Source organism: Dermacentor albipictus, chromosome 5, assembly GCF_038994185.2.
Source record: "Dermacentor albipictus isolate Rhodes 1998 colony chromosome 5, USDA_Dalb.pri_finalv2, whole genome shotgun sequence".
NCBI classification, from domain to species: Eukaryota; Metazoa; Arthropoda; class Arachnida; order Ixodida; family Ixodidae; genus Dermacentor; species Dermacentor albipictus.
Window position 1 is genome coordinate 88,433,299 of NC_091825.1, and position 26,222 is coordinate 88,459,520.

Consider the following 26,222-nt stretch of genomic DNA (forward strand, 5'->3'; position numbering starts at 1 on the left):
ACATGAAAAATAGCAAAAGTCTAAATTGTCACTATCGACTGATGATGATGATTATTATTATTATTATTATTATTATTCAATAGCATCCTCTGTGAAACGGAGTTGCGACGAATGGTCACCTAGCCTGCTTGATTTAACCAGGTATGCTATACATGTTGTTTTTCATTCTAGCATTGTTGTATATGTCTCCTTAACCTAGCTTTCTTTCCTTAAATCTTCTCTATTTACCTTGTACCGCTACCGCTACTTTAACTGATCCGGTTGTATCAATATCTTCCCTGCGTTTCTTCCACCAATACTCTAAACGTCTCTTGCTTATCTGCTTACACGGTGGTGGCGCTCCGCTGAAAGCGCCATCTCGTTCCCTTAGAGCAAACTATACTCCATAAAAAGAATCTATAAGCGGCTGGCAAGAGCAACTTAACATACTTCGTATTTCCTATAACGAATCTTAATTTAGACCCCATGCCCGCGACGGTGCGTCAGTGGTGTTACGACTTTGCACCGCTGCCACCACTATTACGACTTTGTGGTCCCGTAGCGCTCGTCACCCGTTTCGTGACAGAACGTTGGTAGCGAAGACTCCGAGTCAGGCGTCGGTGAGAATAACGAACGGGACTTTATACATTATATACAGGTCACTATACAGGACAAGGTCGGATCGGCACGGGGGCCGAGAGCTCACAGCAAACGCGACTGTTCCCGCACAGCGACGTCCGGCGAGACGCGTAACACATCTCACTCCACTCGAGAGCGGCACTCAGCTCCCGGTGGGTCGGCGGATCGGGTTTTCCAGGCGGCCATTGAAACCATTGTCACTCAAAGAAACCATTGTCACTCAAACGGCCCAATACAAAGCCAGCACTCGACGGTCGTCCGAGAGGTCCAACCAGAGACCACGCTGGCCACCCGGTTCAAAGTTGGCGGGCGCGGTGACCTCCAGGCAACGGGAGGTGCGGCGCCGGGCTGTCTAGCACTTGGTTGCACGTTTGGACATGTCGCTCGCCGATACTTCTCCGCAGGACACCACTGCCTGACGGCTCAGCATCTTGATTTGTCAAGGGAGAATTAGGGCACTGTGCCTTTCGGCGCAGCCCCGGGTTTTTCCAAAGGGCACTCACGGGATAAATTCTGCATCTTGTAGGTTCGGAAACCGGGCTGGTGGTAATGGCACAACAGCATCCCCGCCATCAGATAAGGCACCGGGAAGACGAGCTGCCTCCACGTGGCTCGGATGCCAGGCGCGCACGTTCGTCAGGCTCGTCCAAGTTCACGTCCAGTGTCTGGATACCAGGTAACTTCACGTGCCCAGGTCCCACTCACCAGGACAGGAGCTCTGCTCATCGCGTTGTCGCCAAGGCACCTCAACCAGCTCCGCTCGAGTCGTTCCTAAGCCCTTGCTTCTCGCCACTGGTCCCGGTTGGTCGTTCTGCAGCTTGCAAAACCGGCCGACAAAAGGCAACACCCAACACGAACAAGTGCCCTCTGTGTCCCGCCAAACACCAGACAAGGCCATAATCCAAATCAACCTAACTAAATTGCTGTCCCCCTTTATGCTCCTGCTGCAACAACAGGCAGGTGTACGATCTGGTACACAAGGCTCAAACAACCAGTTTTCAAATTACAACACACCAAAATATCAAGAACAATTATTAATCAGCAATAATAATGAAAATTAGAATGGTCCCCTTGAAATCACTTGGACCTAAAACACACTACTGAGGACGCAAGTGAGGTCATTCATTTTGCCCGGTGATATTTTCGAGGAATCAGAAGCTGCTTATATTTGCGACCCTGCTTATTCGTGTAGCAGAGGTACAATAAGCCAGATTCCTCGTAACATGAAACCCTCTTTTTTTTTCACTCCCCGTTTGACGCTCTTCCTCAGATCGGCTAGTGAACAGCCTTCCTGTTGCTCGCGAATCAGACTTTCCTTTTCAACTGCCGCCAGCTCCTGCCAGCTGGCGGTAACCGGAGCGAGTGTGGAGCCCGTAACTGCGGCGTCGCGTCCATATCACGGCTAGCACTGCACGTGTCACTCCCACTCACTTCCAGGACACGCTCACCCAGGCCAGCCTCCGAGCTCTGCGTCTCCCGTGCCTGCTCGCCACTTAAGTTACCTTGATCGGTTCATGTGCCGCACCGCTGTTCACTCACCGGCGCAAAGTCAAGTTCCCTCGACAGCAGGCGCGCTTTGGATCGCGTGAGGGCCATGTACGCCACGTCGGCAAAGAATGATTTGCCCTGATCCTTCAGCAGCTGCTCCGAGCTATTTGAGAAGAGGTAGGGAAAGTGCTCCGGAAGGGCGGCAGACACAGCGGCTTCTGTGTTAAGTTTCCCAAACTCTCCTTCAAGGATAACCGTTGCGATCGGTAAACAGACACTTTCCTCCTCGGCCACTTGCCGTATCCTAGCGCACTCTCCCGTAAAATCACTTGAGGAGACGAAAAAATTGGAGGACGCTTAAGCTTCGCCTTCAAGAGTGGGACGCGACAGCGTTCCCGTCGACCCGCCAAGGGGTATAAGACAATGCGCTACGGCACAGCGATCACTTACGATGCGCCCCGCATCGGACTTAGCGCCCACCTATCACGCGGTGAGCGTCGAGCAACGCAGCGTTCGGCGCGGCAACGAAACGTGCGCCTGAGCGAACGGAACGAACCAAAGAACTCGGTGTCTCGGAGGGGAAACGATGTACGCCAGCCAAACGTCGTGATCGGCACGGGCAGAGAGATAGATAGTAATCTAAACCGGGAGCACGGCGAAGCGTCGTCAGGGGAGAGGGAGTCCCGCGACGCGCCTGGCAGCGGTCCCAATGCGCGCGCGGCGCGCCTCCTGTCGGGGCAGCGCCGTACATTGAGAGGAGGGGGTCTTCTGTGTTTGCCGCAAGATGGCTCTGCGTGTGCGGAAAGCGCAGAAGAAATGCAGCGGAAACGCACTTCGCAACTCGTGTAATTGTGACTTCTGTACGTTACATGTTCATAATTACCGATATACACCGCAGTATAACTTGCCACGGCTCGTTTCGAAGGCAACACCGCATTCACTAGAGGCGCGTTTGCACCGCTTGGAAGCATCGAACTCGTGGCTGAGTGGTAGCGTCTCCGTCTCACACTCCGGAGACCCTGGTTCGATTCCCACCGGGCCAATCTTGGAAGTTGCTTTTTATTTATGAAGCGCCTGCCGTGATTTATCGCTCACGGTCAACGCCGCAAACGCCGACGCCGACACCGACGACACCGGCTTTTCTGCGACACGAGCTCCTTAACGCTATCGCGTTAAAACGGGTGGAACACGTCCATAGTTGCTGGAGAGTCCCGAAGTGCTCGGCACTTCTTACCGTTTACCTTAATTTCCTGCACATAGGGCTCCAATAGTCGTATGTTTTTGTGCGTTTCCTGTATTGTTGCAAAAGCAATTTTCTCTTGGCAGTTCGCAGCGATGTGCCCTTGCTTTTTGCAATTGTAGCAGGTTAACGGTTTCCGTTTTTCAAAAGAACGCGTCGTATCGTTTCGCTGTTTGGGACCATCGCTATCATTCTGAGAGGCATTTTGTCCTTCCCTTACAGTTTCTTTTGTCAGGGACTCGTCTTCCCGAAACTCGCGACGCGTGATTTCCTTCCGTTCGTCGGGCTCCCCGCAAAACCCATCTCTCCTATCTGCTTTTTCTACGCGCACTGCCTTGCTGTGCAGGCTGCGGCGGGTGTAATACTCTTCCGCTAACTCTGCTGCCTTGTCTAGCTTAACCTCCTTTAACCTATCATGCAGCCAGAGCCTGACCTCCTCATCAATGCAACGGTAGAACTGCTTCAACGCGATGCATTCAATGATTTTGTCGCGGTCGTCGTAAACCTCTTCGCCCTTCAGCCATTCCACCAGGTCGGCTTTTAGATGAAACGCGAAGTCAACATTCGACTCCCTGCCCTTTTTTGCATACCGGAACCTCTGCCGGAAAGCTTCGGGCGACAATTTGTACTTCCGCAGTAGCGCTTCCTTCACATCACTGTAGCTCTCAAACGCCTCTTTCGATAAGCAAGTTATTACGTCTGATGCCTCCCCAGGGATTCTCTGGGCACAGAATCCCTCTGGGCACAGAATCCCCAGGATTCTGTGCCCAGAGGGATCGCTCAATGCTATTCCGTTAGCACACGTGCTCAAATTTCACGAGGTATTTGGCCATATCCTCTCCGACGACAAAGGGTGGAAGTTCATCGCGTATTCTTGGACCGTTAGAAGTGAGACTAGGCGCCGGCGAGCTATTTCGGGTTTCCAACTCTTTCATTTTAAGCTCGTGCTCACGCCGCTCCTTCTCTTTCCTTTCCTCCTCGCAACGTTCCTTCTCCCTCTTTTCCTCCTCGCGACGTTCCTTTTCTGCCTGCTGCTCCTGGCGTTCATTGATATCCACCCAGGCCTCTTCGGCTTCCTCAGCCGTTACGTCCCCTGTCCTCATGGCCTCAAGGATCGCATTCTTTCTTTTGGTTGAGGCCAACTCAATGCCCAACTCCTCACAAATTAGGAGAAGTTATTTGACCTTGTACTTCTCCATCATTCACACTGTCCTCCTGCTGTTTACCCTTTTTGAATATACCTGCCGTACGTTACTACAACGCTACTAGTGAGACAACCGCAAGTATTTCACACACTGCCCTGTTTATCCCCTCAGCATCCCCTGGTTTTCAAAACACTCTCACTAGGCTTGAAACACACAAGGTTAACAGAATGCAACACCAAATCCTTCCCTAAGCTACTATAACCTGTGTCAGAGAAAGTCTGGTGTTTGAGGTAAACTTCAGGCACTCACCGCGCCGAGGTAGCCGATGCCGGTCAATCCCGTAGCTGCCATCCACTGTTACGACTTTGCACCGCTGCCACCACTATTGCGACATTGAGGTGGTCCCGTAGCGCTCGTCACCCGTTTCGTGACAGAGCGTTGGTAGCGAAGATTCTGAGTCAGGCGTCGGTGAGAATAACGAAAGGGACTTTATACGTTGTATACAGGTCATTATACAGGATAAGGTCGGATCGGCACGGGCGCCGAGAGCTCACAGCAAACGCGACTGTTCCCGCACAGCGACATCCGGCGAGACGCGTGACACATCTCACTCCACTCGAGAGCGGCACTCAGCTCCCGGTGGGTCGGCGGATCCGGAGAAACCATTTTCACTCAAACGGCCCAATACAAAGCCAGCACACGACGGTCGTCCGAGAGGTCCAATCAGAGACCACGCTGGCCACCCGGTTCAAAGTTGGCGGGCGCGGTGACCTCCAGGCAAAGGGAGGTGCGGCGCCGGGCTGTCTAGCACTTGGTTGCACGTTTGGACATGTCGCTCGCCGATACTTTTCCGCAGGACACCACTGCCTGACGGCTCAGCATCTTGACTTGTCAAGGGAGAATTAGGGCGCTGTGCCTTTCGGCGCAGCCCCGGGTTTGTCCAAAGGTCGCTCGCAGGATAAATTCTGCATCTTGTAGGTTCGGAATCCGGGCTGGTGGTAATGGCACAACAGTGGTTATGGCGTCATGCTGCTGACCTCGAGGTCGCGGTTTTGTTTTTGCGGGTTCGCGATGCCGCATCTCGAAGTTGGGCCGGTGTGCGAAAACGTTCGTGCACTGTGTGTTGGGCGCACGCTACACACCAAGTGGTCACAGTGGGCCCTCCACTACACACCGCACGTAACCCCACTGTGTCAGTTATGGGGAAGGTAAACCCTACAAACTTAAGAATTTTGACCTCGTGTATCGGGGGTTTCAAATACGTAACTAGATCTTCTGGATCTTGCCAACTGAAGCGCAAGTTCGCTGTTCGGGAGGTGGACGATCCACGTCGCGCACAGGCACTTCTGTATCTGATCAACTCGGTTGATTTGTTTAAGTTGTGGCCTTGCTTCGAGCGTGGCAATTTCACTCAGCAGTAATAATATTCTTACCAGCCAAGAACGCTTACGTCGGGCTGCTCTTGCAATACATATGCTGGTCAGACTCAAGAAGCAGCGAAATGAAGTCTTCCACGCGCTGTGTCTGATGGAAAACACATGCACGTGGTCGAATTGCTGCGCTCCAAGACGCTGTTTTTATTAGTAGTATTAATATTATTCACTTTTTTTCTGCATTGCCTTATGCGACCTGCCGCTAACTCAACAGTAAAAGACGATGACACTCCTCTAGGCGCCGCCGGGGCCATAAGAAAAATGCGTCTGTTAGCGCTCTATGTCGTATACCTTGTGCACTGCTTGCCATCACAACTTGTGATGGTAAGCTGCGATTTTCCAGTCGTGGTCAAGGCAAGTTGTAATTGCTTGAAATCACTATTGCGATGGCAAGCAATTACGATTTCGTGATAAAGGCTCTTTGCTGATCCTTAGCGCCGAGCTCCGAGTCTCCTAGTTCCGTGGACGGGTAGCCACCCCTTCAATGTTATTGGCAGTCGAATGCGTGATGTGTCGTTTCCAATTCTCCTGGGGCTTTCTGGCAACACTATAGTTACTGAACGCACGCACGAGAAAATCCACTTGCAGCCATGTTGTAAGAAACAGTACATTTGCAATTTGAAGAAAGCATAGGCCGAGCCAAATAATATGCCCCCCGTACGCCACTCCGTCTCAATGCGTAAAGCGCAGAAACAGCTTCCAACTTGACTGTACATATATATATATATATATATATATATATATATATATATATATATATATATATATACGTGTGTATGCCGGCATTTGCTAAAGAAACAGGTGGTGCTCTTGTGCGTCGCACCATGCCTTGCGTGCATTACAACTCTCTGCAGGCCCATGTTTGACCAGTGCGCACATAATTTATTTTATTCGTTTGTAACACTTGTTATCTTTAGCAGTCAATAGTGCGCAGTGAATGCAGCGCTCCTACGAAGCATGACTGAACAACCGTGGCATCGAATGCGTCCCCTTCTGTGGAAGGGACGAAGTGAAGCGAGGAGAAAACCCGAAGCAAGACGCGCCCGCTTTTGAACGCAGGAAGTGGGCTATAATTAGATGTCTACTTCGCTCATGAACACATTGTCCTCCTGCGTAGCGTGCGACAAAAAAAAAAAGAAGAATAAGACAGGAGCATATTAGACGCCGCTGCAAGAGTTTATCTGGCACTCCTCCGCCGAGTGAGTCGTAATTAGGCGATACCGACAGGCTCACTCTGTTCACATGCGTCGGCGATAAAGCTCCTCCTTATCATCTTCTCCGTTTCTTTTTCTTTTTTTCCTTAATCCACGTACACCCGATGCCTCAAGCCAAAACCCTATCCTGCTGCCTCCAGACATCTTCTGCGCTCGATGGAGACGCCTCCTTGTGATGGCTCGTAGAAGTCCGGGTCTAGCACACAGACATATTTGCGCAGGTTTTCTACTCATAATGCGGGCAACTTATGAACGTTAGGCATGCGAATATTTGAAAATGGTGAATAACGAATCGAATAATGTACGACTCGATCCGGACTTCGAAGCGAATTGTCGGTACTCGCACATACGAATATATTTCGAGTAGTTTTCGAACATGTTATTTCCTACAATGTGCGCAGCAAAACATAAAATTGAAGCAAAGCTGGCATAAATATCATTCCGGCGGCCATAGTAGGCTTAAAATACTTGAAGTTTGGTAATGGAGCACGCTATATACAAAGCTCATTGAGCGAGAGCCTCTATGTTTTTTTTTTTTATTTTCTGGGCATCGTTTGTTCACGCTCTCCGAAGAATTATGGGCATGCGAACAAACTGCCCATTTGTTTTCAAAGCTCCCCCCCCCCAGTTCAGACATTCAATAAACAGCGTTTCATAACCTACACTGTTATGACAGACACTTGCTAACATTGTGAATATACTAGGATGTAATATTCATGATAAGAATGACTGTTTTTAGTCGAAATGTTTTCGTTATTCGATTCTGGCATTATTGGATTCGTACTCGATTCGGTATCAATAAGGTACTATTGAATTGAATTCTGGGGTTTTTACGTGCCAAAACCACGACTTGATTGTGAGGCACGCCGTAGTGGAGGACTCCGGAAATTTTGACCACCTGGCGTTCTTTAACGCGCACCTGAATCTAAGTACTACGGGTGTTTTCGCATTTCGCCCCCATCGAGATGCGGCCGCCGTGGCCGGGATTCGATCCCGCGACCTCGTGCTCAGCAGCCCACCACCATAGCCACTGAGCAACCACGGCGGGTCACCAGGGGATCATTAACGTCCTCCCAACGCACGGAACATGGGCGTTTTTTTTTTTGCATTTCGCCTCCATGTAAATGCGGCCGTCATGGCCGGGATTCGATCCCGCGACCTCGCATGCTTAGCAGCGCAACACCATAGGCGCTAAGCCACCCCGGCGGGTAGCTTAGCGCAGCGCTGATTCACTCTTTTTCTCTCCTACCCTAGCTTCGGCATTTTCTTTGTCTCCTTTCTTTTTTGGCCCCTACCGCGGTTATACAGCCTGTTGTGGCTCCTTCCTCTCGCGTCAACAAGTGCTCTTTTATCATGGCCAACATATGACGGTTCCATTACGTGGTGCCCGTAATACGCCTCGAATCACGAGCCAATTTCTTTTTGTTCTTGCTGTCGTTCGTCGTCGCACCTGTGTAGAAAAACAACAACGCTAGCACGCACGTGCGCACTTTTAAAGGAAGGCCCACGACACGCTGACTGAGAAGTCGTCATGGCAAGCGGTGGATTCACGGTGGTAGACTACGCGGTGCTGGCGAGCCTGCTGGCGCTGTCCATGTCCATCGGCGTCTGGGTGGCGTGGCAGGACCGGCGCCGCCAGAGCACCGGTCACTTCCTCACCGCCCGCGGACAGCTGGGCTGGCTGCCCGTCTCCCTGTCCATGATGGCCAGCTTCTTCTCGGCCGTCAACGTGCTCGGCCTTCCTGCCCAGGTGAGAGAGACCAGTTTAGCTTTAGGCTGCCATGCCGGACGAGTCGATGAATCCGTGAGACACGTAGACGGATGCCGCGAATCCACAAGCCGAAGGCTGATCGTGGGATATGAACCGCAGCGGTAGCACAGCGGCTATGGCGTTGGGCTAGGGTAGCCACCTGGCCAATTTTTTCTAGCCAAGTGGCAGGTAGCCGGTTTTCTCTCACTGTGCCAGTAGTCGCCTTGACCCTTACAGGGGCACGTTATGTGCCGCTTTGTCGATTCTCCCCATCGCAAGTGCTCTGTCGGACGATCTCGCATAGCAGGCAACCGAATTATACTGCGAGCGGATTCATTCCTAGTTCTTTTAACTTTTCGCTGTCATTTTAACTGGAATTGCGAGAATAAACGGTGCATTCTTGCGCTTATTCTTTTTTAAAGCGCAGCTCTTAATAGCCCGTTCCTACGGCGAGAGTCGGCGGCGTCGGTGTAACCGAGCGAACGAGCGCCCCGAAGAATGAAAGCGAACGCGGAGCGCAGCGGTAGATGAAAGAAAGGTCATAGCGAAGAGAGGAGGAGGAAAGTGCAGAAGGAGGGTGCAGCGGAACCACGAGGCGGAAAGCAGAGGAGGAGCGAAGGGGAGACGGCCTGAGCATGCGCTGAGTCCGCAGCCACGTGGGCGATCTCATCTGCGCTTCCAGTGGGGGGGGGGGCGTGAGGTGGGGGGGGGGCTATGATCGTCCGCGCCGTTTGCTGCATAGGTCAGTAGTGGTACCTGCGTGTGTGACAGGCATCACAGCTCCTGCAAGGGGCGATGGCGAGGGGCTACGAGTTAGGCTCGACGTGACGGTCCCTTGGGTGTTGTCGCCGCTGAAATTGGTGGCACGACTTCTCCGCGACGAAGGGCCGCTCTCGTCGTTGGCGGAACGAAAGCGTAAGAAGAAAAGCGTAGTGCCGCGCAAGACGAGCTGTGCGGCGACTATGGGTACGATATGACGCCAGAATAGCGTGCGTCGTCTGTGCGGAAACAAAGCGCTTCATGAGTGAAGGTCTGTCTGCAGCGGCTGCTGTGAATCGAACCCACACGTCACCCATGCGCTGCCTCGCTCGATCTCCCGATTAGCGAGGCAGTCGCCCCACACTTCGCTCTGTTTGCAACGTGCTATACACGAGACATATTGTCCGCGCCAGCCAATTTATCACGAAATGAAAAGATGTAAAGTTCTGCGCTCAAATTTCGCATTAGAGAGTATCGTAATCGTTCGTGAATTCTTTTCATTGAGCTTTCTCCTATGAGTCCAGAATATCCTCTTCTTTTCAGATATTTCTCGGCGACCCCTATTGTTAACGCTTACTGCGTCAGCTATAGTGTGTCTCGATCTATCTCCACTTTATTGTGTTTTCAATTTGTGTATTTCTTCATGCAGTGCGTTGATTGAGCAAAGTGAGCTAATGATTAAGATAGCATCCATTTTCCCGGCACTCGCCTCTTGTTGGCGCTCGGAAGTGGCCTGTCAAACTGGCGGGAAAAACTGCCTGCAGGTGTGCCCTAAACATAACCTAACCATCAGAGAGCCAATAGGAGATAAGTGCCGGGAGAAATTCGTTTCAGAAATTCTCCCGGTTGCCGGGAGAGTAGACATTGTCAATTAATAAGTGTGCGGGAAAAAAAATACTTCAGGTGCTCACATTTCTTCTTTTATTTTCTCTATCTCTGTTTATTGAAATGATAACTAGTTCGTGCGCGAATACAGCACCGGCTACTCCCTGGCTCATGAAAAGTGTTGCAAAGGGTCTCACGAGTGCCTAGGGTTACCCCGCTGTCCCAGCGGTCTGGAGCTTGGCCGTCAGCGGAGACGGTCCAGCCAAAGACGAGGAGGCGTAACAAACAGCGACCCCCTTTAATTACCTCGCTGCGTAAAGAGCGGCCAGCTCGACAAGCTTCTCGTAAAGACGAACGAAGCCGAATGCTCGGTGCTTGCAATGCGCGCCATCATATTATAGTTTCTCGATAACGCTCTCGCCCAGGAGAGGGAGGGAACGGACGTCGTGGGTGCTGGGCCGCCTTGTGCGGTATCACTGGCGCTGAGCCGGCGCCGTCAGAGGGTGATAGAGAAAGGAAAAGGCTACGCTTCAGGAACACACACGCACACACAGACGCTCGCTCATTCGCTCGCTATAGCTAGGTGCGCTTCTCGACGTCGCTACCATCCAAATTGTGCGAGCAATAATTAATTACTGGGCGTCGCTGTTCCGGTCGCATGCTACTAATGTTTGTCACAGAGGAGAGGCGCACCAAGGGGACGTTTTGCAGGGATATACCTCTATACACTTGTGCACATAGTGCATGTAGAGGGACGAGTTTGCTTCGGCGAATACGCACACACAGCGCCGCAACAGTCAAGGCCACACAACTCCCAAACCAACAGACCGAGACATGGGATCGATGTGTAGCGCCACTGCCACGTGCAAAGCGCCAGTGTACAAATGAAAACTTCCCTGTACATCACACTTTATGACGCCCACGGCAGGGTATATATGCATGGGGCAGCAGTGAGTGAGGGTTATAGGTAAGTCGATGACAAATTAATGCAGGCTAGGCTGACGACAAATATGACGAGGTCGGAGCGGGTCCCGAATATGTATTTTCTGCGTGCTCGCCTATTCTCGGACGAAGTTGCTGCAAATATACGGTTAACGACGAAAACAGACGCGCGGCCGTAACAGCCTTAGAAATCTATCTATCTCTCTCTATAACAAAGAAAACTATCGGTTTCGCCATAAAGGCGAAGCAACGAACGCGATAGAAACATGTTAGAATATTACAAGTGTAACACACGTAGTAGCTGTAATGGCAGTTTCTTCAACGGGACCCGATTCGGAGCTTGCCTGCATTTGACCGCCATCGAAATGCGGCCGCCGCTGACGGGAGAGCACTCGAGACCTCGAGCTCAGCATCGCAACGCCATAACCATTGGACCACCGTGGCGATCTATGTGTTTCTTCGTGCATTGTAGCCAAGAGTTCTTTTTTGTTGGTGGTATTAATTATTTACTTAGTTGTCGTCAGCTCTTATGAACTTATGCACGCTTAGCATTCTCATTGTCTGTCTTCTCAAGATCGCGTGGAAGCCTGACGCATCGAGGAGCCGACGGCTCATAAATGATGTTTGCAGTAGCTGGGCTAATGCAATCAAATAATCACTGAAGTCTGGCTCTTCTTTATTGAATTCATCATCATGTATTGACTATCATAGAGGGACAGCAGCCCCCGCAAGCTTTATGGACAACAAAACGTCCAGCTAGGGGGCACAAATCACACAGCAGAGTGCTTTGCAAACAGAAGAAAAAAAGACCGCTCTGCAGCGAGTGTACTGGTTGCCACTATACACTGGCTCGATTCGCTGTCGTCAGTACAAGGGCGGCTGTCATTTGCGCGGCCGCAAGCCGGCATCAGCAGCTGCCGACGGGCATTTCCCGTGTTGTGGCACTTTACTGGCAGCTGTGGCCGTCAGACTGACACGCGCCTGCGTTTAACCGCTTAGATTTATGTGGCCTGCCTTGTCGCTGAACCCACTTAACACTTTCTTTTAATGTCTAATCATTCTTTAATTGGCGAATATCGCGACAATATATGTCCGTCCCGTGACGCTTCATGCCTGCAAAATAGATGCATAATTGGTCGACTTAACGAGTGTAATCGTTATAGTAGCGTTACAGCAGATTATTGGCAGCGATGGGAAGACGTGCATAAGCTAGCTAAATAAGTAAGCAAAAGCGAAGTAGTAGCCGAGCCAAAGAATGCTTGCGCATTAGTAGACACTTCTCAGAATTTCTGTTGCATTTTCCTGTAAGTGCGTAAATGTAGTGTAAAAGTTGTTTTTCGCCCCGGCACGCAGGTGTTCATGCGAGGCTCGTTGCTCTGGATGGGCGTGTTTGCCACATCCGCCGGCGTCCTCCTGTCGGCGTACCTTTTCCTGCCGGTGTACCACGGCCTCAACCTCACCAGCATCAACGAGGTACGCTGCGCACTCTGTAGAGAACACAAATGTCACTGACCGGAGCCAAATGTTAATTCACGCTTACATGAGCTCCTTGTTCATAATTCTTGTCAGTGACCAAGACAAAAGTTAACTGACGTTTCGGAAGCCATACGGCTTTTTTGTTGAGCAAGCAACCCTTACGGGTTCCTAAACTTTAATTAACATTTGATTTGGTCAGTGACCAAAAGCCCTTATGTCCTCTCTCTCTCTCTCTCTCTCCTTTAATACGCTACCTGACCAGTAGAGCATTTGTTCAACTCTGGACAATCCGTCCGCAACTGCTGTTCTTGGTGGTGGAGGAAAAATAATTCACAGAACCTCGATCATGATGGCCAATCAACTGCACTTCCCTGCTGTGCTTATATACGGTAACAGCGCAGGGCAAAACGAGAACACATAAATGAAATAGACGGGACAAGCACTGTCTTTGATTGAGCTTTTACTTAAGTTAATTTTCGCTTCCAATAATGCTTAGTTGAAGGACAGCACTTGTCCCGTCTATTCCTTTTCTGCATTCTCGCTATGCCGAGCGCTGCTACCATGCATAGACGTTCGCTTTCTCTCTGGTAATATGTTGTGGAGGCGACCCGAAGACCGAGCCAGTGCGGTCGGTCGGTCGGTCGGTCGGTCGGTCGGTCGGTCGGTCGGTCGGTCGGTCGGTCGGTCGGTCGGTCGGTCGGTCGGTCGGTCGGTCGGTCGGTCGGTCGGTCGGTCGGTCGGTCGGTCGGTCGGTCGGTCGGTCGGTCGGTCGGTCGGTCGGTCGGTCGGTCGGTCGGTCGGTCGGTCGGTCGGTCGGTCGGTCGGTCGGTCGGTCGGTCGGTCGGTCGGTCGGTCGGTCGGTCGGTCGGTCGGTCGGTCGGTCGGTCGGTCGGTCGGTCGGTCGGTCGGTCGGTCGGTCGGTCGGTCGGTCGGTCGGTCGGTCGGTCGGTCGGTCGGTCGGTCGGTCGGTCGGTCGGTCGGTCGGTCGGTCGGTCGGTCGGTCGGTCGGTCGGTCGGTCGGTCGGTCGGTCGGTCGGTCGGTCGGTCGGTCGGTCGGTCGGTCGGTCGGTCGGTCGGTCGGTCGGTCGGTCGGTCGGTCGGTCGGTCGGTCGGTCGGTCGGTCGGTCGGTCGGTCGGTCGGTCGGTCTCATACCCACTGGCCATGGAGGTCATAAAGTGTATGGATTATTCGAAGTTGTAGTAGAAAACAAATTTTACGGACTGGTGTAAAGTAATTGACATGGAAAAGGGGGAAATTATGAGAACAACACCAGGAAATATCAATCGTAAAATATTGAAATGTACGAAGAAATGATAAAACTCGGATGCATCTTGAACAGGCCAATCGGTTGGACTCAATAAAGAATAGCTGGGCTGCGGAGCAAACACCCTTGCGGCTGAATACCAGAGTCGAGACTCCGAAAGAACAACAGGATCTGTTATGCTATCTGTAATAACTACTGTCCGAGCATTCTAGCCCGCACTTAGGAAGCATCGCGTTCGGAGGTGCTGCAGCCTTTGTCAAAAGAGACCAAGCGAACGCGTGCTGCCGAGCCCTGGTGATTTGTCGTGCCGCGCTCGAGCGACTCCGCGGCGGCAGGAAGTTCCACGGGTGGCGAGGGCGAAGAGCTCACGGACGCCTCTCCAGCGCTTTCGCGAAGTGCAAACACAACGCAAGCGCTAGTCTGGCTGCAAAACGAATTCAAACTTGGGTCACTCAGTACGCGTTCGTGCTTGCGCATGAAGGAAACACGGAAAGACAGCAGCGACAAACAACGCTGACGTTATTGCCTACACGGCGCATAACGAGCGGGACAGAAACGCACGGTGCACAATCGCACATAACACGCTTTAGTTCTCGAAATCACAGTTTTTGCGAAAATAACGGTACTTACGTACACGCGCGGACAACGTGGCAAGAACGACAAGCCAAAGAATATGTAACACCATATCTGCCAAATGCACACCTCACCATTCACCGCCTCCTCTCTTCGTGACCCCCCGCAGGGGCGTCTGCGTCAGCAGGCGTTTGGTGCCTTGCGCCACCACGGACCCGAGCACATGAGGGTTGGACCCTCCCGCGTGTAGCCGTGCGCGGCTTAGCCGTGTCCGGGGAAAGGGGGATCCTGGAGGTTGAGCCGATGCCGGGTGCTCGGACCTTTAAGGCCCCCCGGCGGAGGCAACACACCTCTTTGGCCTCTGCTTCACGTAGACGGCACCCCTGGACTGACCCACCCGGGGGAAATCGGCAGTCGCCTTTTCCTGTCCCCCTCTTCAATCTTTTTCTTTCGTATCTTCTTTCTTTTACTGTCCTATCATCTCTTCTCTTCCGTCACTTCCTAATTTCTCTAGGCGGCTAGGGTTAACCTTGTGTATGTGCCCTCCCTTGGGTATGTTATATTAGGTTATAGCAGCAATGCACGGCTGGCGTCTGCAGCCTTACAGGTTAAGTGCTACAGCGTCCCCCTGTTGGGCTCCATGGTGGGTGGCCGCCATTGCCGCCGAAAATGTCCGTAATATTATGGGAACACCTGCTTTTCCACTTCTGCTTGATCGTCACCCTCAAAAGAGGGGACGCACCAATGAAATTCTAAGCCTTTTCAAACCAAAAGAAATCTTCCCCCGATTCCAAGTCGTTCACAGCGAAAAAACAGAAAAACCAGCTAGAACCGTATCTCCTTTCCTTGTTGCTAAAGGCTTGACTGATGCACTTGGCCAAGGCTATAAGGTCACCAAAATGTCGAGCGGGGACCTCCTCCTTGAAATCCATGATAAAGACCAGCACAGCAAACTAAACAAACTTGTGGCATTTGGAGATATTCCTGTTACCGTTTCCCCTCATCGATCTATGAACACAGCACGCGGTGTAGTATCTGATGCAGATCTCATTGATTTGTCCGAAACAGAGCTGTTAGAGGGCTGGAAAGAGCAAAATGTCACTAACGTACAACGAATCATCATCCGAAGAGAAAATAAAGAAATTCCTACTAAGCACCTGATCCTCACATTTGCCACTTGCGATCTGCCACAAACAATAGAAACTGGATACACAAAGATAGCTGTCAGACCATACATCCCTAATCCAAGAAGATGCTTCCAATGTCAAAGATTTGGCCACGGATCGCAGAGCTGCCGTGGTAAACTCACGTGTGCGAAATGTGGAGTCCAAGGCCACGCCTCAGATAAATGTGAAGCAACGCCTCACTGTGTAAACTGTGAGGGTGAACATCCAGCATACTCCCGATCTTGTCCCAACTGGAAAAAAGAAAAGGAAATAATCACGCTAAAAGTAAAAGAAAACATCTCTTTCAAGGAAGCACGAAAAAGGTGCTCGCCATTCCACACCACAACATACGCCGATGCGACGCGTCAGGGGGCAGCGCCGCACCGGCCTGCGCCACCTGCTCGGCCCGCACACAGCGAGCTGTTGGCTGTGGCATCGCCCGCCCCCGAGGTGGAAGCAGTTAAACCTGCGCCACCTACCAAGACACAGAGGCCGGCTACCCCGAGTACGTCGGGCCTCAAGACCACGCCTCGCCAGACGAGGTCTGACAAACAAACTAGAAGCCCGCACGCGCGGGCGTCCAGCGCTTCCCAGGAAGCAATGGACACGACACCGGAACGTTTGGTGCCGAAACACCGGCATGGCTCTCTCGAGCTTGCCAAAACAAACAAAAAACCCATAACAGGGCCAGACGACGGTCCTGTCACCTAAAGTACACTACTACACACCTGAACACGGAACATTTCTCATCCTAATAAAATGGCTGTGCAAATTATTGATTGGAATGCCCGTGGCATTCTAAACAACTTAGATGACATAAAAGAAATAATACAAGAGTTTAATCCTAGGCTGTTCTGCGTTCAGGAAACACACTTGAAAACATCAAATACAAATTTCTTAACACAACAGACATTATTCCGGAAAGATCGCGATGATGGCCATGCCGCGTCTGGTGGCGTGGCTATTATAGCCCAGAAGTCAGTTGCTTGCCAACACCTCCACCTTAAAACTAATTTTGAGGCAGTAGCAGTTAGGGCGATTCTATTCGACAGGTTGGTTACGGTCTGTTCCCTCTACATACCACCTGAACATCGCTTGCAACTAAGAGATCTTGAAACTCTAGTCAATCAGCTTCCGGAACCATTCATTTTAACAGGTGATGTGAACGCCCATAATACGCTATGGGGCGACTTGCGCTGTGATGCAAGAGGGCGTACTATAGAAGACTTTCTTTTATGTACCGGTGCAGTTCTTCTGAACAAAAAAGAACCCACCTTTTATAGCACTACACACAAATCATATTCTTCAATAGACCTAACCATAGCCTCTCCATCTCTAATGCCGTACCTTGATTGGAAGGTCCTGAAAAACCCTTACGGAAGTGACCACTTTCCTATTCTCTTAAATTTAACAAAACGCGCTGAATGCCCTCCACAGATTCCCCGATGGAAAATCGACTCGTCGGATTGGGAACTGTTTCAGGAGATCCCATATTTACAGTACGGTGATTTGAGTTCTGATTTGAGTTCTTTAAACATAGACGATGCTGTGGCATATTTAACAGTTTTTATTATTGACACCGCTGAAAAATGCGTAAAACAAACTAACGGACTTGCTAATAAGCGTCGTTTGCCTTGGTGGAATGAGGCATGCAAAGAGGCACGGAAAAAACAAAATAAAGCTTGGAGCCTGCTTCGTGACTCTCCAACTGCGGAGAACCTCATTAATTTCAAGAAGGCAAAATCACAGGGCAGGAGAACACGACGACGTGCTAAGCGAGAAAGCTGGGAAAGGTACATATGTAGTATCAATTCGTACAAGGATGAGGGTAAGGTATGGAACAGGGTAAACAGATTTAAGGGCAGGGAAACACAACCGCTTCCTTTAGTAAACGCTCAAGGCGACACCATGAAAGATCAGGCAGATTTCCTGGGCAAGCATTTTCAAAATATTTCTAGTGCATCACACTATGCGCCAACTTTCCTAAAATTCAAGGAACGCATAGAGCGAGAGCGCCTTGAACGAAAATGCGCAGCAGATGAACCTTACAACCGTCCGTTTAGTCTCGCTGAACTGAAGGCTGCTCTAAATTCCTGCGGCAACTCAGCACCAGGTGGTGACCGCATAATGTATGCAATGATCAGGAATATGCATCGAGAAACATTGAACACACTTCTGTCCCTTTACAACTCCATGTGGGTATCTGGGCATATTCCATCCTCATGGAAAGAAGCGATTGTCATCCCAATTCATAAGCAAGGCAAAGACCCCGCATTAGCTAGTAGTTATAGGCCAATAGCACTAACAAGCTGCATGTGTAAATTATATGAAAAAATGGTAAATCGGCGTCTAATCTATTTCCTCGAAAGCAACCGTCTACTTGATCCCCTTCAATGTGGTTTCAGGGAGGGTAGGTCAACAATAGACCATCTTGTTCGCATTGAGGCAAATATTAGAGAGGCTTATATACACAAACAATTTTTTCTCTCTGTATTTCTGGACTTGGAGAAAGCTTATGACACAACATGGCGATTCGGAATCCTTCGAGACCTATCTGCGATGGGCGTACGCGGCAACATGCTAAATACGATAGAAAACTACTTGACTAACCGCACGTTCCGTGTTAGAGTGGGCAATGCCCTGTCCAGGCTGTTCACTCAAGAGACTGGTGTGCCACAAGGAGGCGTGCTTAGCTGCACCCTCTTCATTGTGAAAATGAATTCCCTCCACAAAGTCATTCCATCCTCAATGTTTTATTCAATATATGTAGACGATGTACAATTAGGATTTAAGTCTTGTAATCTTGCTGTCTGCGAGCGCCAAGTACAACTCGGACTGAACAAGGTCTCACAATGGGCAAACGAAAATGGCTTCAAGCTAAACCCCCTCAAAAGCTCCTGTGTACTTTTTTCTAGAAAGAGAGGTTTGATACAAGATCCTGATATTATGCTACATGGACAACACATACCACTCAACACTGAACATAAATTTTTAGGCATAATACTCGACTCAAAACTAACCTTCATTCCTCATATCAAGTATTTGAAAGCTAAATGCCTTAAAACAATAAACATCCTGAAAATACTTTCACATACAACATGGGGAAGCGACAGGAAATGCCTCATGAACCTCTACAGGAGCCTTGTACGATCACGGTTAGACTACGGTGCCGTTGTGTATCACTCAGCTACACCCAGTGCTCTTAAGATGCTGGACCCTGTACATCATCTTGGTATCCGCCTCGCCACCGGCGCCTTTAGGACGAGTCCAATTCAAAGCCTCTACGTCGAATCGAATGAATGGTCGCTCGATCTGCAGCGGTCATATTCAACATTTGATTATTTCCTGAAAGTACATTCTAACAAAAACCATCCTTGTTATCCCACCATAAACGATATGACCTCTGCAACACTCTTTCATAACAAACCTACAGCCAGAGAGCCATTCTCGATCCGTGTGACAAAGCTGAGCGAGGAGATGGATGTTCGTATCCGCGAAAATAGTCTAATGGCTTCTGCCAAGCCGTTTCCACCGTGGTTGTGGCGAATCATTGACTGTGACACGTCATTTGTGGAGGTAACGAAGCACGCTCCAGAGGCGCACATTCATATGCATTTTCTGGAATTACAATTTAAATACCCTTGTCCAGAGTATTACACAGATGCGTCTAAATCACATGCTGGCGTGTCATACGCAGCCGTCGGCCCATCCTTTTCCGAGTCTGATGTTCTGCACCCTCAAACAAGCATCTTTACAGCAGAGGCGTATGCACTGTGGTCGGCTGCGAAACACATTAAACAGTTAAAATTACATAAGGCAGTCATATACACAGACTCATTAAGCGTTGTGAAAACATTGATGTCATGCTTCAACCACACAAATCCAGTAATTGCAGATCTTTTCTCTCTCCTCTGTACCATTTATGCCTCTGGCCAACATGTAACGATATGCTGGGTGCCTGGACACAGAGGTATTGAAGGTAATGTCCTGGCAGACCGAATTGCTACCTCCTTAGATACAAAAGATTCCAACATGTCCGCAGCCGTTCCGGTCTCAGACCTAAAGCCATACTTACGGAAAAAACTCAGAACCTACTGGCAGCATAAATGGGACTCTGAAACCCATAATAAACTCCACACAGTTAAGCCACATTTAGGATACTGGCCATCACTGACCAAGTCCAGACGAAGTGATGTCCTATTCTGTCGTCTTAGAATAGGGCACACTTACGGTACACATAACTTTCTGTTGAGTGGCGGTGAACGTCCAATATGTAGTAGATGCGGGGAGACACTCAGTGTTCAGCATGTCTTCCTAGAATGTCGCGAAACACTAGTCGGGAGGAAAAAACACTTCCCTTTAGCATACAGTCAGTGTATACCACTTCACCTGGCACTGTTTCTAGGCAGAGAACCACTATTTCACATGCAATCTACCATAGCCTATTTAAACGATGTTGACACGCTGCACGTTTTCTGTGCAAGAAATTCGTAACACGGCCTCTTGCGAGAAGCCACTGTTGCGATGTGAACCTTTGCTCTAGCACATGCCTCCAGGCCCTTGTACTCAAGGGATCAGCGGAGGCTGTTGTGCTATTCGTCAACAACAATCACCTTTCCATATTTTTTATTCATGTAACACTATTACACCATTCTTGTACATCCTATACTTATAGCATACCCTACTTCAGCCATTCTCATACTTTTATTCCTTGTGTATTTTATGCAACTTATAGCTCTTAGTTTTAGGCCTCTCTACAGCCACATCACATCAGCCATTAGTTCATTCAGTACTCGTCACCACTGCCTTGGCGCTCTTTGGCCACACTTGGCCCTTGCGCCAATAAACACTACATATCATCATCATCTCTCTTCGTGACCAAATCCCTTAAGCATTACTCACGCGTCGTCAAGCGAAGCTGCCAGTGCATATCACCACGAATATGCTGTTGGCCACCGCAAGGGTAACTGTTCACGCGTGGTGCCATGAAAGTAAGAAACTAAGCCGGTAAGGTCACATAATGCGTAAGACAGACACTGTTGCTCTATGAAAGCAGCATAGGTGCCAATGCAGAAGCAGCGCAACCGAACTGTGGCAAAATACCTCAAGGTGACGGCAATAGGACATGTCCACGCACAAACTGGATCAAGTAGAGCAGAACGATGGGAATACCAAATCACTGGGACAGGAGACTGTACCGCAGTCAACTTAATTAGGATGATCCGTGAGGACGACTACAGCATGCCTTCACCGCATTATAGAGACACGCGCGCCAAATAATGCATGACCGTCAACCATGCGCCATAAACCCTAGCGTGAGGCAATGCTACAGAGCAACTCAACGAGAGATGTTGAGCATTGAGCTACTGCAAGTTGCACTCATTCCTGTCGCAGCGAACGTTCGATGTAAGGAGAACGGTCATCTGCTCGCCATATTCGTTTCTGCTGTCATCCAGCAGACCTCAGCCATCGGGTGTACTTCGCAGTCTTACTTTCATAATCAACGTCGCTCCGACGTGAATCAAACAATTTGGATTTAATTAATGTGGTTTTACATATCCCAACGCGGCGTGTTTGGCTATGAGGGACGCAGCAGATGAGGAATCCGGATGAATTTCGCTCTTAACTCTGCGACAGCGCCTGGAACTTCGTAAGTTCATAGGCGACCGAAAGTTAATAGAGTACCGGTGCTTGAACTTTGTTACTCCAGGACTAGCGCAAAGACTAAACTATTGAAGGCTGTACTTAGGTATAAAGAAACGTAAGAAAATAAGAAAGGTAAACAGCACACTCATGAGTCATTTGAAGCCAACCACGCGGTACGACGAGTCGACGAATGATCTTTAATAGTTTCTCTCCTTTCCTCAGTAAAATCTGTTAAAAAATGAACTTGAAGCGTTTCTTTCTTTCTTTATTTCTTTCAGTACCTCGAAAAACGCTACACCTCCACTCTGATCAGGAAAGTGGCCTCCGGCGTCTTCATACTCCAAACGGTGCGTGCAAGACTCATTTGTTCCTTTTAATATAAATGCAGCATTTCTAACGACCCGCTAAACGTAACACAAGAACGTCGTAAATGAAGTGGAACGGGCAAGAAACGTTTTCAACAAAATCGAATTCACTGCAAATGCTGTACAGCGAGTACGTGGCTCAAGGGAACAACAGTTGTTCGAACCGGCACGTATGATGTGTGACGTCTTTAGTGAACTGGAAGTGACACAACCATCAATGACTGACTGGGTTGCTAAGCTGTGCCTTGAATTGCGAGGACATTTAAAGCCCTCGGCTTCGGGCGGCGTATGGGGAAAGCACTCGGCTCAGCATCACTCGGGACTCGCAAATACAGTCGACAGTCGCTCTACCACAGCCGCACAGTCACTGCTCGTGCTCCGCCATTCTAACACGGTTTCAAAATTTTCGCGCCACTCCTGTCAAACTATCATCATCATAATCATCATCATCATCATCATGGTTACGCCCACTGCAGGGCAAATGCCTTTCCCATACTTCTCCAACAACCCCGGTCATGTACTAATTGTGGCCATGTCGTCTCTGCAAACTTCTTAATCTCATCCGCCCATCTAACTTTCTGCCGCCCCCTGCTAGGCTTCCCTTCCCTTGGAATCCAGTCCGTAACCCTTAATGACCATCGGTTATCTTCTATCCTCATTACATGTCCTGCCCATGCCCATTTCTTTTTCTTGATTTCAACTAAGATGTCATTAACTCGCGTTTGTTCGCTCACCCAATCTGCTCTTTTCTTATCCCTTAACGTTACACCCATCATTCTTCTTTCCACAGCTCGTTGCGTCGCCCTCAATTTAAGTAGAACCCTTTTCGTAAGCCTCCAGGTTTCTGCCCCATAGGTAAGTACTGGTAAGACACAGCTATTATACACTTTTCTCTTGAGGGATAATGGCAACCTGCTGTTCATAATCTGAGAATGCCGGCCAAACGCACCTCAGCCCATTCTTATTCTTATTATTTCCGTCTCATGATCCGGATCCGCCGTCACTACCTGCCATAAGTATAGATGTATTCCCTTACCACTTCCAGTGCCTCGCTACCTATTGTAAATTGCTCTTCTCTTGCGAGACTGTTAAGCATTACTTTAGTTTTCTGCAGATTAATATTTAGACCCACTCTTCTGCTTTGCCTCTCCAGGTCAGTGAACATACATTGCAAGTGGTCCCCTGAGTTACCACAAGATTGTCGTTCATTGCTTTAACACTAAGGTCCTCTTCCTGAGTTCAAGCCGAATACCTGTTCTGTAGCTTGATCTGGAACTCCTCTATTTTCCCTCTTTTGATCGGCTTCATATGTGCCAGTTTCTTCCGTTCCCTCCTCAGGTCTAGGTTAATTCGAGTTCTTACCATCCTATGGTCACTGCCGCGCCTTGCTGAGCACGTCCACATCTTGCATGATGCGAGGGTTAGCGCAGAGTATGAGGTCTATTTCATTTCTAGTCTCGCCGTTGGGGCTCGTCCACGTCCACTTTCGGCTATGCCGCTTGCGGAAGAAGGTATTCATTATCCGCATATTATTCTGTTCCGCAAGCTCTACTAATAACTCTCCCCTGCTATTCCTAGTGCCTATGCCATGTTCCCCCACTGCCTTGTCTCCAACCTGCTTTTTGCCTACCCTGGCATTAAAGTCGCCCATTAGTATAGTGTATTTTGTTTTCACTCTACCCATCGCCGATTCCACGTCTTCATAGAAGCTTTCGACTTCCTGGTCATGACTGGATGTAGGGGCGTATACCTGTACAACCTTAATTTTGTACCTCTTATTAAGTTTCACACCAAGACACGCCACCCTCTCATTAATGCTATAGAATTCCTGTATGTTGCCAGCTATATTCTTATTAATCAGGATTCCGACTCCTAGTTCTCGTCTCTCCGCTAAGCCCCGGTAGCACAGGACGTGCCCGCTTTTCAGCACTGTATATGCTTCTTTCGTGCGCCTAACCTCACTGAGCCCTATTATATCCCATTTACTACCCTCTAATTCCTCCAATAACACTGCTAGACTCGCCTCACTAGATTACGTTCTAACGTTAAACGTTGCCAGGTTCAGATTCCAATGGCGGCCTGTCCGGAGCCAGGTATTCTTAGCACCCTCTGCAGCGTCACAGATCTGACCGCCGCCGTGGTCAGTTGCTTCGCCGCTGCTGGGGACTGAGGGCCGGGGTTTGATTGTTGTGTTCATATAGGAGGCTGTGGCCAAGTACTGCACCAGGGTGGCCAATCCTGCTCTGGTGAGGGAGTGCGTTACCGGTTCTGGTCACCGGGATCAGGCCACGCTCCAGGCCCGTTTATGCAATTTTATCAACACGCGGATATTTTTTTTAATCCGGTGGAAAATTGCCGGCACCGGGATTCGAACCACGGACCTCTTGCACGCGAGGCGGGTGCTCTACCACTACGCCACCGCTTTACCTGCCGCATTAGAAGTAAATTACTTTTGCAAGCACTCGGGGGCGTCTTAAGTGTGTTTTACGAACGGCGCAGAATTTAACCCACTGGCACAGTGACGTAACTATATGGGGTGGCACACCGGGCACGTGTCCCCTACCCCTCCCGCGACATTTCTCTTTTAGAGCGCAACCTTCCAAGCCCCCTACTTCCTACGTTAAAAGATATTGGCGGGCTAGTTGGCTAAAATCCACGACGGAGTGTGTAAACGCGACTGAACGAGGACGTAGAAAGAAACAGACACAAATAGTCAGCGCTACTTTAAGCATTAGATTTTTATTTTCGCACGAACCGATAAATATGTAACGAACGAGCGGAAACAAAAAAAAGAAAAAAAGAACATTCAGCGCTGCATGTCGAAGAACCGTACACGTATCTAGGCATGATCACAACATGCACTACAATAGTTACAGCGTAAACCAAAGATTCTTATCTCTTTTTCAGATACTGACACAGAAGGCTTGCTTACGTACCTTTATTACCGACCCCCCCTTCCTCCCCCTCCCAATTTCTCCATTTGGGGGCCCCCACCAAGAAAAAAAAACTATGAAATTATATTTTAAAAATTTAGCTGCACGTAGGTGAAAATTTGTGAAAATAGGAGAAACATCATGGCAAATGTTCTCGCGAAGTAAAATGTGTGTGGATGAATTACTACCTGTGTTTAAAATTGCTTAACCCTCCCGTTCGAAGGTATTGTATACAGGCATGGTTTGAGGCGGGCAACTCATACGCGGCTAACGTTTTAATGTATCTGGTTTACTTACATGCAACTGAAGGCCTTATTGCAACAGCTCAAAAGGAACAGCTTATCTGCAAATTCGTTCGCGATTCTTCAAGGTCGCACATGCGTGCTGTCTTTCTTTTCTCGACACTGCATGTTTCAAGTAGGTGTGGGGGTGCCACTATAACAAAGCGACTCCATTTGTATGGGTATCACCACCGACACCACCAGTTGGCATAGGTATGTCGGCACGGTTACAGACATAATCGTATCGCATCGTCAGGGTGCAGTGAGTTCCATAGGGGCAGCTGCGTGGTACGTTATGCAGCGATACTTGTGGTGCCACAACATAGCAGCAGCAATAGGTCATAACTTGCAAAAGGACCAAGAGGCGGACCAAGAGCAGACGGCGACAGGTAATAATCGAACTGTAATATCTCGAGTATCGCGACAAAGTGTGCGAGACGACTTTGGATGCAGAGAAAGCGGAAAGCACGCATTGTGGCGGTAACCACGAGTTAGACCCGAAACCAAAGTTAGCTCGGCTCCCTTCCAGAGCTTTCGAGCAGGACACACATGAGGCTGACGATGGCGCATCCTCGAGCCAGCTGAGCTGCAGAGTCACGGCTTCTTTTGCTGGGAGGACAAGGCTGTGCGCGCAGCTTTGACATACGCACAGATTGCATAGCTCGAAAGACCTTGCGAACGCGCATCATCATCATAATCATCATCAACAACAACAACAACATCAGTCTGGTTACGCCCACTGCAAGGCAAATGCCTCTCCCATACTTCTCCGACTATACGGCCTAATTAACTGGATGCCCGTGTCGCAGGTACTCTACACAGGAGTGGCGTTGTACGGGCCGTCCTTGGCAGTCTCGTCGGGTAAGGCCTCTTTGCCTGTCCTTGCACTCTTGTAATCTGATCCTTGTGTTTGGCACGTCGTTATGTTGCTTTTATTCTAGCAATGCAAGCACGTTGCCCAATGGTCATAGTTATCTTGTCTATGTTTGTGTTTGTTTCGGTTCATCCATGTGCTTGCGTCACAACTTTTGACGCAATATTCCTGCATTTTTCCTTCATACCGTGCCCCAACTGCCCTGCTCAAATGCTTCGGCACTGCAGAC

General features: G+C 49.7%; 1 protein-coding gene across 3 annotated transcripts in view; it reads left to right on the forward strand.

The window, feature by feature from the left end:
- LOC135906852 (sodium-coupled monocarboxylate transporter 1-like) overlaps positions 1–26,222 on the forward strand; it is a 114,956-nt gene that overhangs the window by 42,413 nt on the left and 46,321 nt on the right. The window contains exons 2-5 of one of the 3 annotated variants that reach the window (XM_065438460.2): positions 8,637–8,888; positions 12,768–12,887; positions 21,819–21,887; positions 25,929–25,980. In XM_065438460.2, coding sequence (XP_065294532.2) covers positions 8,670–8,888; positions 12,768–12,887; positions 21,819–21,887; positions 25,929–25,980 — 460 coding nt within the window. In that variant the 5' untranslated portion in view covers positions 8,637–8,669. The remainder of the gene's footprint in view (positions 1–8,636; positions 8,889–12,767; positions 12,888–21,818; positions 21,888–25,928; positions 25,981–26,222) is intronic. The other 2 variants (XM_070538524.1, XM_070538525.1) reach the window with 2 other exon arrangements.